Below are 10,164 nucleotides of genomic sequence, written 5' to 3'. Positions count from 1 at the left end.
GGGCGTACACCGGGTGCTTGTCGAACATGACCGGCAGGAACTCGTCGACCGGCAGCATCTTGGCCAGTGGCTCGGCCGCCAGCAGCTTGCGGGCGCCTTGCAGGGACATCGCGTAGGCCAACGTCCAGTAGGAGTAGTCGGCCTCCACCAGGTTCCGCACGCGGGGCACGGCCTTCTCGGGGTGCTCCACCTGCATCCGCTTCCGGCCCACGTAGCTGGGGCGCAGAAGCAGGGCCCCGTCACGCGCCCTCCTCCCTCAGGGAGTCCCCCCAAACGGCCGGGGCCCAGCGGCAGGCTCAGCGCTTTGGCTGAGCAATGAAGAGACCACTGGACTGGGTGGGGTGAAGCAGGGCCACACGGCTCCCGGGAGTTCTTCCCAAGGGTACTAGGGAGCTATGGGAGGTGTCAGACCCGGGAAGGGCAGGTCCACTCCTGGGGCTAAAGCTGCACTGCGCCGAGCAAGGGGCCTCGGAATGAAGGCAGGCAGGGACTCCTATCAGCAACATAGCCGGGAGCAGGCCTGCACTTGCTGGGAGAGGAGAGAGGAGGGGAGCACAGGCCCAGCCAGCCCACCTCAGGGGATCCCCAAGGCCACCTCGGAAGCAGAGCCCCGCCTTGCCCCACCTTGCTCGCTCTTGAGCCACGCCCCCAGCTCTGCACGTTAGCGCTCACGGCGCTCACACCCACTCAGACCCCGACACGCCCACCTCCTCAGGCGCCATCTATTCTGCCGCCCTACCAGGTCCCTAGGCCTCCAGGGCCCAGCAGGCCACGCCCACCATCACGGCCACACACCCCTCACCTATAGGAAGCCAGGCTCCTGACCACGCCCTGGGCTCCGGCCCCACCCAGCCGAGACCACACCCGCCGGCCACGCCCACTCACATGAGGTCCCAGTCCAGGCCCTCCTGCTCCACGTCCTGCATGAGATTCATCAAGCGCCTCTTGAAGAAGACCTCAAAGCGCAGGTCATCCTCGAACACCAGCGACTTCTGCAGCCCCCGGTCCACGATCTGGGGGACGGCCCGCCCCTGAGACCGGGCCCAGCCTTGGGCGCAGCCACTGCTCCCCGCCTGCCCTAGGCTGGTGAGGAACACCGTGGGGCATCCCGGTTCACCCAGCCCAGGCCCGGCCCTCGGCCCAGCCTCAGTTTCCCCACATGCCCGCCCGGTGCCCACCTCCGTCCAGATGCGGAAGTGGCTCAGGAAGCAGCCCAGCTCGCCCTTGGTGAGCGGCCGGCCGTGGTAGGGGTCCCGGTAGCCAGGCAGCATCTGGACGCCCAGCGCCTCCACCTGGCTGCTGTTCATGGCCCTGCGGGGCGGCGGCACTGAGTCCAGGCGCCCTGCAGGCTGCGGCCCCGCCCCTGCGCCACTCACTGCCCGCCCGCAGCCGGCCATCCAGGCGCGGACTCACTTGCCATCCACGGCCTCTACCAGCCGGGCCACGATCCCCTGCTCCCGCAGCGCCCGCAGCATGCGCGCCCGCCGGTCCTGGCGCCGCCTCAGGTTGATCAGGAAGACCTGCAGCGCAGCCGAGCTCGGTGGGCCCGCTCCAGCCCCGGCTCCCGCCCCCACGCGCCCTGGCGCCCACCTCGTCGAAGCCCATCTTGTCGGGAGTCCTGGTGGGTGCTGGGATGAAGCGCGAGGTCTCCACGGGCGGATGCTTCACTGCGGGCAGAGAAGCCGGGGTCACGGCCGGGCCCTTCCACTCCTCCCCACCTTGCCCCAGTGATGAGCTCCCCACCGACCCAGCGCTACCCCCGGACCTTTGTACATGCTGGGCTCCTGCCTTCTCCCTCAGACCTCTGCTGCCAGGCCCCAGGGACCGAGACAGCTCCTGGCTCTCCAACCTCTCTGGCCCAGGAGGAAGGAGATGGGGTCTGACCATCCCCACTGCAGGACAAGAGCCCGACCCAGGCCCCACCGTCTGGGAGCATTCGGGGCAGCCACAGGAACAGAGGGGCCAGGTTTGTAGGGACAGAGGCCAGGCCACAGCAAGTGTCAAAGCAGGCATCTCTGCAGCACTGGGACTCAAACTCAGGGTGCTCTCCCATGCAGTTACATTCTCAGCCCTCTCTGATTTTTTATTTTGAGACAGGATCTCACTAAGTTGCTGAACTGCCGAGGCTGGCCTCATGTGTGTGATCCTCCTGCCTCAGCCTCCCAAGTGCTGGGATAACAGGCATGCACCATGACACCCACCGCGTGTCTGAGCTTTAACACCAAGCGTCTGAATCATTTTCTCCACAGAAAGGGTCTGAGTGTGGTGGGACACACTTGTCATCCCTGCACTCGGGAGGCTGGGGCGGGAGGGTTGGTGTGATTTTGAGGCCAGCCATTGTGAGACCTTGTCTCGAAAAAGGAAAAAGGAGCCCTGTGGCGGACATGGTGACGCTCCGGGCCTCCTGCCACCGTCCAAGAGCGAAGCCAGCGCGGGGTTGGGGCGAGGGTCCACAGTTCAGGGTCTACCGGTTGGGGCTGGGGTTAGGTTGAAGAGGCAGACCGGAAAGGCCAAAGCGCGCCGGGCAGAGGGCAGGCGCGGTTCCACCTGCAGCCACCAGAGGGAGCCGCGCGGAACAGGGAGGCCCCGAGCTCCTCCCCACCGCAGGGGCGCGAGTCGCCGCCCACTCACCCATCACCTCCAGCTGGACGTGCAGGAAGCTCTCGGCCTCATCCTGCAGCGAGCTGTGCACCCGCAGCGGCACCGGCAGGAAGCCATACACCTGCTTGTTGCACACGTACATCTGCACCCCTGCAGCGGGTGAGGGCCCCGGGGACGAGAGGGACAGACGGGTCAAGCCACAGCCGGGCGCCGGGGTGTGCGCCTGGGAGGCCGAGGCAGGCAGGTGTCCCAACTGAGCCAGGCCCTATTCACAGGACAAGAGGGCTGGGGTGCGGCTCGGTGCCCTGAGCTCAGCTCCCAGGACCGCACCGCACCTGGGAGCCACAGACAAGCCGCCCTGCTGCCCCTGCGGCCCTGCTCCCACGGGCGGCCCTTTGCAGTCTGTCTGTTTTCGGCTCTCTTTTGAACTGGGGTCCTGCCACGCTGCTTAGGCCGGCCTGGAACTCGAGATCCTGTTCCCTGGCCTCCTGAGATCCGTGCCGCCGCGCTGGCCTCAGGAGCCGCAGCTGCCCTTCCCACAGCGCACTGTCCGGCTCGGGCGCGCCTCTTCACAGCCACATAAGACGCAGCGTGCAGGGCCCTGGTTTCCAGGCCCCTTCGCAGCAGCCCGCCCAGCCGGGTTTCCGCAGCAGACCGCCTCGGAATAGGAGGGGAGTCCCAGAGAGCGAACTCCTAGGCCGACGTCCTCGCCCCAGGCCTTGCGGTCCAGGGTCGGTCAACTTCTTGCCGAGCCCGACTTACAGCCGTCTTTACTGTCACTGTGCGGGAGGCCAGGGCCGCTGCCGACAGCTTGGCACCCTCCTCCCCGTGCTGGGCCTGGTGCCCAGGGCCTTCGCTCTGAGCTGCAGCCCTGGCCCTTTTGCTTTTTCACTCCAAGGCCGGGTGTCGCTAAGCTGCCAGGTTATCAGGGGGGCTGGAACTTGGCATCCTCCTGCCTCAGCCTCCCAAGTGCTGGGGTGACGGGCGTGCCCACCATGGCCATCTACACTCCACAGTCCCCCAGGACCCTGGTGCGAATCCCTCCTGCAGAACAAGGACAGCTGCAGAGAGCTCCTAGAAGCCGTCACCGGAGCCCAGGAGGCGGGCAGGGAACGGTGACGGGAGCGGACGCACTAGGCAGGTCCTCAAGCTGGGAGCAGGGCCTCGGAGAGCCTGCAGGCAGACGTCGGCCCCACACCCACGAGACACCCACCGGCCTGCTTGCAGGAGAAGGCGAAGACGATGATGTCGTCGAAGGCCCACGTGTAGTCGGGGTGGGGTGGGTAGAAGGCCAGGCTCCGGGACGCCGCCTTGCGCAGGTCCAGCAGGAAGGTGGAATGCACCATGGGGACGGCGAAGCAGCCCTGGCGCTCCCGCTTGCGGATGGGGATGTAGGCCGGTGTGCGCCTGTAGTAGCCCTGGGGGAGGGGCACAGCTCAGCCTGGGTCCCCAAGGTCCTAGGGCCGCCCCGAAGGCAGGGCAGGAAGGGTGACTTTCAACAGCTGGGAAGGTGACCCCAGCACTCAGGAGGCTGAGGCAAGAAGATGTCACGTGGAAATCCAGCCTGGGAGACTCAGTGGCTTAGCAGGACGCTGAGTCAAGGCGGGCTGGAGGTGAGCACTTGCCTAGCATGGGTGAGGCCCTGGTGCCACCCCAGCACGGCCAGAGCGGAAACGTGGCAGTGAGAGGGCAGGACGGTGTCCTGGGCCAGCTAGCAGGCCTGCAGTGCGTCCCGTCCAGGCGGGGTCTGGCCCTCCCGGCCCGTGCCTACCTGGGGCGTCATGCCGCACCAGAAGTTGGAGTAGGCCGCCCGCGAGTCCAGCATGGGCGCCACCACCGTCCGGTTCTCCGCGATGAGCAGGCTCAGCGTGTCAGGGTTCAGCAGGAGGTTGTCGGCATCCACAAACTGCGGGGGCCACGTGCATCAGCATGGGGGCCAGAGACCCCGGGACCTCCCCACGTCCCACCAGCGCTGCACCCCAGCATTCGCACAAACGTTCAAGGTGCCGGCTACCCAGGGGGCTGAGGCAGGACGGTCGCGAGCTCTGCACGGTCCAGGAGGCCCCGCGTCTGAACAGCAAGCAGGGCAAGGGCCACGGCGCAGCACAGGGTGAAGCCCTGGGCTCCGGAAAACCAAAAGTCACAAAAGCCACTGCAGGACACACTTAGGCCGCCAGGAGAGAGCACGCAGCTCGAGAAACAGCCACAGGCCGAGCAGCTCCCGCCCAAGCCCGAAGCCCAGGGCTCCAAGCCTCGCACCCTCTCCGTGCTGACAAGGGGAGCAATCTAGACCCCGAGCCCTGCCACGAGCACACAATACCAAAGACACGCAGATCCCCGTCAGGACTTCTGTGCTCAGGGCCGGTCCCTCCCTGGGACAGCTTGCTGGGCCTCGCATACCCGACACCCCGAGGCCCGGCTCTGGAACACTGGGCTGGGTCGGGTTAGGTTTGAATACGTCACAGGGAAGACCTGAGCTCTGCTGCCCACGTGGGGTCTTCAGCAGGTTTGGTCCACTGCCACAGGCGACACCCGAAGCTCCAATTCCCTCCCCATGGCAGCTGTGCCCAGACAGAGGTGGCCTGGGGCCAGACGCGTGCCCGCACTGCATGCCGCACCCAGCCACAGCAGACATCCGCTCAGGGACCCCCACCTGCACATGCAGTGTAGGCAGCAGGACAGCCTAGTGGGACCCAGCAGCTCCACACCTAGACACAAACCCAGGAGAATTCAGAGCAGACTCAAAATGGGCACCTGCACCATTCCCAACAGCCAGACAGTGGAGACACCCACATGCCCAGCAGCAGACAGGTGAACACAGTGGGGTCCACCCACACAGCGGAATATTACTCAGCCATGAAAAGGAGTAAGGCCTAGACAGACACACTACAATGTGAAAGGAACTTGAAAAACACAATGCGATGCTGGCTATGATGGTGTACACCTATCATCCCAGCACTCAGGAGGCTGAGGCAAGAAGATCACGATGAATTCAGGGCCAACCTGACTACATGGCAAGACCCTGTCTGAAAAAAATGGAAAGGGGAAGAAAGGAAAGGAAAGAAAGGCAAGGCAAGTGACAGCACCCAGGCATAAGAGCCATGTGACACTGGTATGAAATGTCCAGGTCAGAGGGCCTGGGGATGTAGCTCAGTGGCTCCGCACCTGCCTGGCAAGTGCAAGGTCCTGAGTTTGATCCCTGGTACCAAAAACAAATTACATTAATGACATGTCCGCAACAGGTGACTTACACAGCGACAGGAAACAGAGTGGTGGCCGGAGGGGCTGGGAGGGAGGGCTGGCTCACAGGACAGGTGTCATTTAAGGGGATGGAAACGGTCTGGAACGACGCACAGCTAACTGTTGTACAACATAATGACCACTCGGTCTTCCTGCACTGCACACTCTGCACTGTTAATTTTATGTTATAGAAATTACACCTCAATCAGAGCACACGCAGCTACAAAGTGGATCTCTCTGGGAGGCAAGACTAAGGCCATGAGTTTCTTACTATTTTCTTGCATTTTTTTCAGCCCAATAACATGCATAACTTTTGTAAAAGGGGGAAAAAGAGGCCTTTTTTTCCAATAATTTTTAAAACAGCAGACAAACCATTTCACATTCCAGTATGGTCCTCCCAACTCCCTACAGAAATATAATCTGTGTCAAAAGCTGCTTTGAGTTTCAGCCAGCATCTTGAGTTGCACTCGGGTTTGCTGAGTGAAAAAAGTGAAAGCCAGCAAACCTCCAACCACAGAAGCAAAAACCAAAAAAGGACACAGCAGCTCTGTGCCAGAAGGTTCTGCAAGATTTTGGAAAGTTCCAGAAGATGCCAGAAGTTCCAAAAGGTGCCGTCCACCTCTGGGCCTGGGGTGTGTTTCGAGGGGCCCTCTGGACACACTGTCACTGCCTTCTCATCTTACCCTTCTGCTTTCTCATCCATAAAACGGTCTGACAAGGTAGCAGGGCTCTGGGAGGATCCTAGTCAATTCTTCCTCCCCACCCACAACCAATGTTTCCCCGTTCTGCTGCACAACAGGTCCTGAACCCGCCTGCCCTCTCCACTTCATCAACGTTCAGTGCTGTCCTGGCCTCCACCCTGGGCCCACGAGGGCTGCTGAAAACCACAGGTTAGAGCCCTGCCTGCTCACACATCCTCCATGGCTCCCAGTGCCTTCAGGGGCAAGGGCCTCTGCCCTCCACTTCACGACCTCCTCGGAGCCCACACTGCTCCCCACTCTGTCCCTGTGCCTTAAGACACTGTGGCCCGACCCCCAGGCCGGTCCTCTGGGGTCTGCAGTCCCCCATACTAGCCCGGCCATCACCGCTGTGGGGGAATCGAGGCCCCGAAAGCCCAGTTCACACCACAGGACCCGGCAGGTGAGCAGGTTTGGAAGAGGTCTTCCCAGGTGAAGGACAGTGAATTAAGATGAGGCCAGACGGCACTGGGGCCAATCCAGCGACCTTGTCCTTACAGAACAAAGAAGTCCAGTGGTGCACAACTGCCATCCCAGCAACACAGAAGGCTGACGCAGGAGGGTCACACGTTCAAGCCCAGCCCCGGCAACTGAGTAACCATGTGAGACCCGGTCTCAAAAAGGGAAAAAAAATTGAAAAGACTCAGCAGTTCTCTTCTCTCAGAGGGAACTGCCCGCCAGGGATGAGGAAGGGGAAGTCAGGCCTGGCCAGTCTGTGTCACCCGTGTTGTCCCAGCCCCGAACTCATCCCCTGGCTTCTCGGAAGTGGCCCCAAGGGTGTCACCAAGGGGTCCCAGAGGTTGTACATAAGTGTGGATGGTTTTGAAAAGAGCAGACACAACCCCAGGGCCCAACTTCTGAGGACACAAAGCCCACTCAGTCTTAATTCATCAGTTTCAAGACAGGGCCTCACACAGCTGCCCGGGCTGGCCTGGAACTGGGGATCCTCCTGCCTCAGCCTGCCCACTAGGCAGGACCACAAGCCTGTGCCACCACACCCAGCTTCCTTTCATTCCTGATGACTTAAGAGCTGGTGCTCTTGGGCAGCTCATCGGTTTTGTCGCCTGCTGTGCAAACACAAGGACCTGAGTTCAATCCCCCGTACCAAAAAAACCCAAAGAGCTGGTGCTTTTGCCAGGTCAGTAATGCTTGCCTGCAACCCAGCCTCTCACAAGGCTGAGGCAGGAAGAGCACCAGTTTGAGCTCAGCCTGGGCAACTTAGTGAGACCCTGTCTCAAAATAAAATGAAAAGGGCTGGGGCCGCATCATCCTCCTGCTCTGGATCCTCCTCCACCCCTCCAAGCCCTGGCCCCCAGCACTCACCAGGATGTAGTCCGCCCACATGTCCCGTGCTGCCTTCAGGGCGGCCTGGCGGAGTTTCATGACATGCTCATAGCGGGCGTCGGACCAGTGCTTGGGGCCCTCCTCGTCGGGGTAGGACCTGCAGAGATGGCAGCCTGTGAGGTCCGGCCTCCCGGGGTCAGGGGACTTCCTGGGAGGACAGGACCGGGGAATGGGGAGGAGGGGATGGAAACTGTCCCCAGCAGGCATCTCAGCAAGTGCAACGTCTGGGGAAGGGAAGGGGCCGCCCACATGTGGCAGGGCGGCAGGGAGAGGACATAACCCCTTGGGGCTCTGGGCTCTGAGTCAGTCAGAGTAAGCAAGTGGCATAAGAAATAAGTCCAGGCAGGGTACAGTAACGCTCGCCTGCCATCCCAGCTACTCTGGAGGCTGAGGCAGGAGGATCACAAGTTTGAGCCCAGTTTGGACAACACAGCCAGACCCTGTCTCAAAAAATAAAAAGTCAGGGCCGGGGATGTAGCTCAGTGGTTTCGCCGCCTGCTGCGCAAGCACAAGGACCTGAGTTTGATCCCCGGTACCAAAAAATAAAAAATAAAATTAAAAAAATACAAAGGTCTGGGGACGTAGCTCAGTCCAAAGACCCTGGGGTTAATTTCTAGTACCAGAATAAGTACATCCTAGAGTGGAGCAAGGTAGCTCACACCTGCCTTCCCAGGAACTTGTGAGGCTGAGACAGGAGGATCTCTTGAGCCCATCAGCCTGAGGCCACTCTGGGCAACACACCGAGGCTCCAGGGCTCCTGGGAAAGCTAAGCTAGGTGGGATGGAGATAAAGAACAAGGGGTGCCCAGGCGAAGCAGGGGAGGTGGGGCGGAGGCCCAGGGGAGGAGTAGGCCCACTGCGAGGCCAGGACGGAGAGGCAAGCCTCACCTGGGCTCTTCCGCCGGCCGCCACTCCACGGAATGGTACAGGCCCTTCACGGCCACCAGCCACTCCCGCAGCACGGCAGAGGTGTTGTCCGCGTTGTGGTCCGTGGCCACCCTGTGGGAGGAATGTGACAGCTGCAGCTGAGGAGAAACTGAGGCGGCAGCAGCACCGGCAAGGCTGCCCAGACGCCCTATCCCCAGCCCAGACCCCGTCCCCGTCCGCGCCTGTTTCCCCATCAGGGTCGTGGACAGGGGAGGGAACTACTCAGGGGGGAACTACTCAGGGAAGTCTGGGGTCCCTGAGCCCGCCCGGCCAGTGCTCACCACTGGACACCCGGGCCTTCCGGGCCTTTCTATTTCGCGACAGCGTCTGCTGAAGTTGCCCGGGCTGGGCTCCAACTTGGGAGTCCTCCCGCCTCAGCCTCCTGAGCCGCTGAGATTACGGCGCGAGCCGAAGTCCCCCGCAAGTGCCCGGGACTTGGCTTTAAAAAGGAGCCTTCACGGTGAGCCCCGTGCCACCTCCCTCTCCCTCTCCGGGACCCACACCCTCCGTGCGCTGGGATCGCGCTCCCACTCGACACGCAGGCAGGGGCCGCGCGGTCAGCGGTCAGGGGCTCGGCGGGGACGGAGGCCTGTGGGGCCCAAGCTACCTCTCCCGGTAAACTCGGTAGGCGGCGGCCCACGGTGACGACACAAAAGCGCCGGCGCCGGCCCGCTCAGCCCAGACACCACCCGACTCCCGCTGGGGGAAACAGGCAGCGGCCACAGTCGGGGCCGCGCCACTCACCACAGCGCCGTGCGCTCGCGCGGGTGGCGCAGCCGCTCCAGGGCCCCCAGCGTGGCGGGCAGCGCGTGGGCCGCGTTGCGCGCCAGCAGCGCGACGAGCACGCGCGGCGCCTGCAGCGGGGACTCGGGGCTCCAGCGCTCCTCGGGGAAGTAGGCGGCGGCGCCCGGCGGGGGCCCCGGGGACGGCGCCAGCAGCAGCAGAAGCGGCAGCAGCAGCGGCAGCGGCCCGGAGAGCGGCCGCCCGCGCCGCCGACTTGTGCGTGGGGCCGCCGCCATCGCGCCACGCGTCGCCTTTAAACCGCCTCCGCCGCGGGCCGCGCCTTAAAGGAGCGGCCGTCATCCGGCCCGCGCCTTAAAGGGGAGGAGCGCGCTCAGCGCGAAGTCCGCAGTCAGCCCCGCCTCGCAGGCCACGCCCCCGCGCAACCTTAAGGCCCCGCTGCGCCACTTCCCGCCGGACAGCCTGCCTGCCCTTGTGACGTCACCGGCAGGCCCCGACCGCACCGCAACCTTAAACGCGGAGACCCCCGAGGTCTGGGACCTGGTTCCGAAGCCCGCCCTGCATCCAGGCGCCCT

General features: G+C 63.2%; 1 protein-coding gene across 3 annotated transcripts in view; it reads right to left on the bottom strand.

Annotated features, from left to right (window-relative positions):
* Colgalt1 (collagen beta(1-O)galactosyltransferase 1) overlaps positions 1 to 10,164 on the bottom strand; it is a 19,341-nt gene extending 9,177 nt beyond the window's left edge. For all 3 annotated transcript variants that reach the window (XR_015447594.1, XR_015447595.1, XM_004873208.4), the window contains exons 1-11: positions 9,593 to 10,164; positions 8,810 to 8,920; positions 7,902 to 8,019; positions 4,373 to 4,507; positions 3,815 to 4,019; positions 2,632 to 2,751; positions 1,591 to 1,667; positions 1,414 to 1,520; positions 1,179 to 1,311; positions 886 to 1,013; positions 9 to 215 (exon numbers count right to left, since the gene is read on the bottom strand). Coding sequence is in view for 1 of the 3 variants with exons in the window: in XM_004873208.4 (XP_004873265.1) it covers positions 9 to 215; positions 886 to 1,013; positions 1,179 to 1,311; positions 1,414 to 1,520; positions 1,591 to 1,667; positions 2,632 to 2,751; positions 3,815 to 4,019; positions 4,373 to 4,507; positions 7,902 to 8,019; positions 8,810 to 8,920; positions 9,593 to 9,867 (1,616 nt within the window). In the remaining 2 variants the exon portion in view is untranslated. The remainder of the gene's footprint in view (positions 1 to 8; positions 216 to 885; positions 1,014 to 1,178; positions 1,312 to 1,413; positions 1,521 to 1,590; positions 1,668 to 2,631; positions 2,752 to 3,814; positions 4,020 to 4,372; positions 4,508 to 7,901; positions 8,020 to 8,809; positions 8,921 to 9,592) is intronic.

The sequence above is a fragment of the Heterocephalus glaber genome, unplaced genomic scaffold, assembly GCF_053883595.1.
Source record: "Heterocephalus glaber isolate CG9 unplaced genomic scaffold, H.glaber_assembly_v1.0 deba00001761, whole genome shotgun sequence".
NCBI classification, from domain to species: domain Eukaryota; kingdom Metazoa; phylum Chordata; class Mammalia; order Rodentia; family Bathyergidae; genus Heterocephalus; species Heterocephalus glaber.
This window is presented reverse-complemented; position numbering and strand designations above follow the sequence as displayed.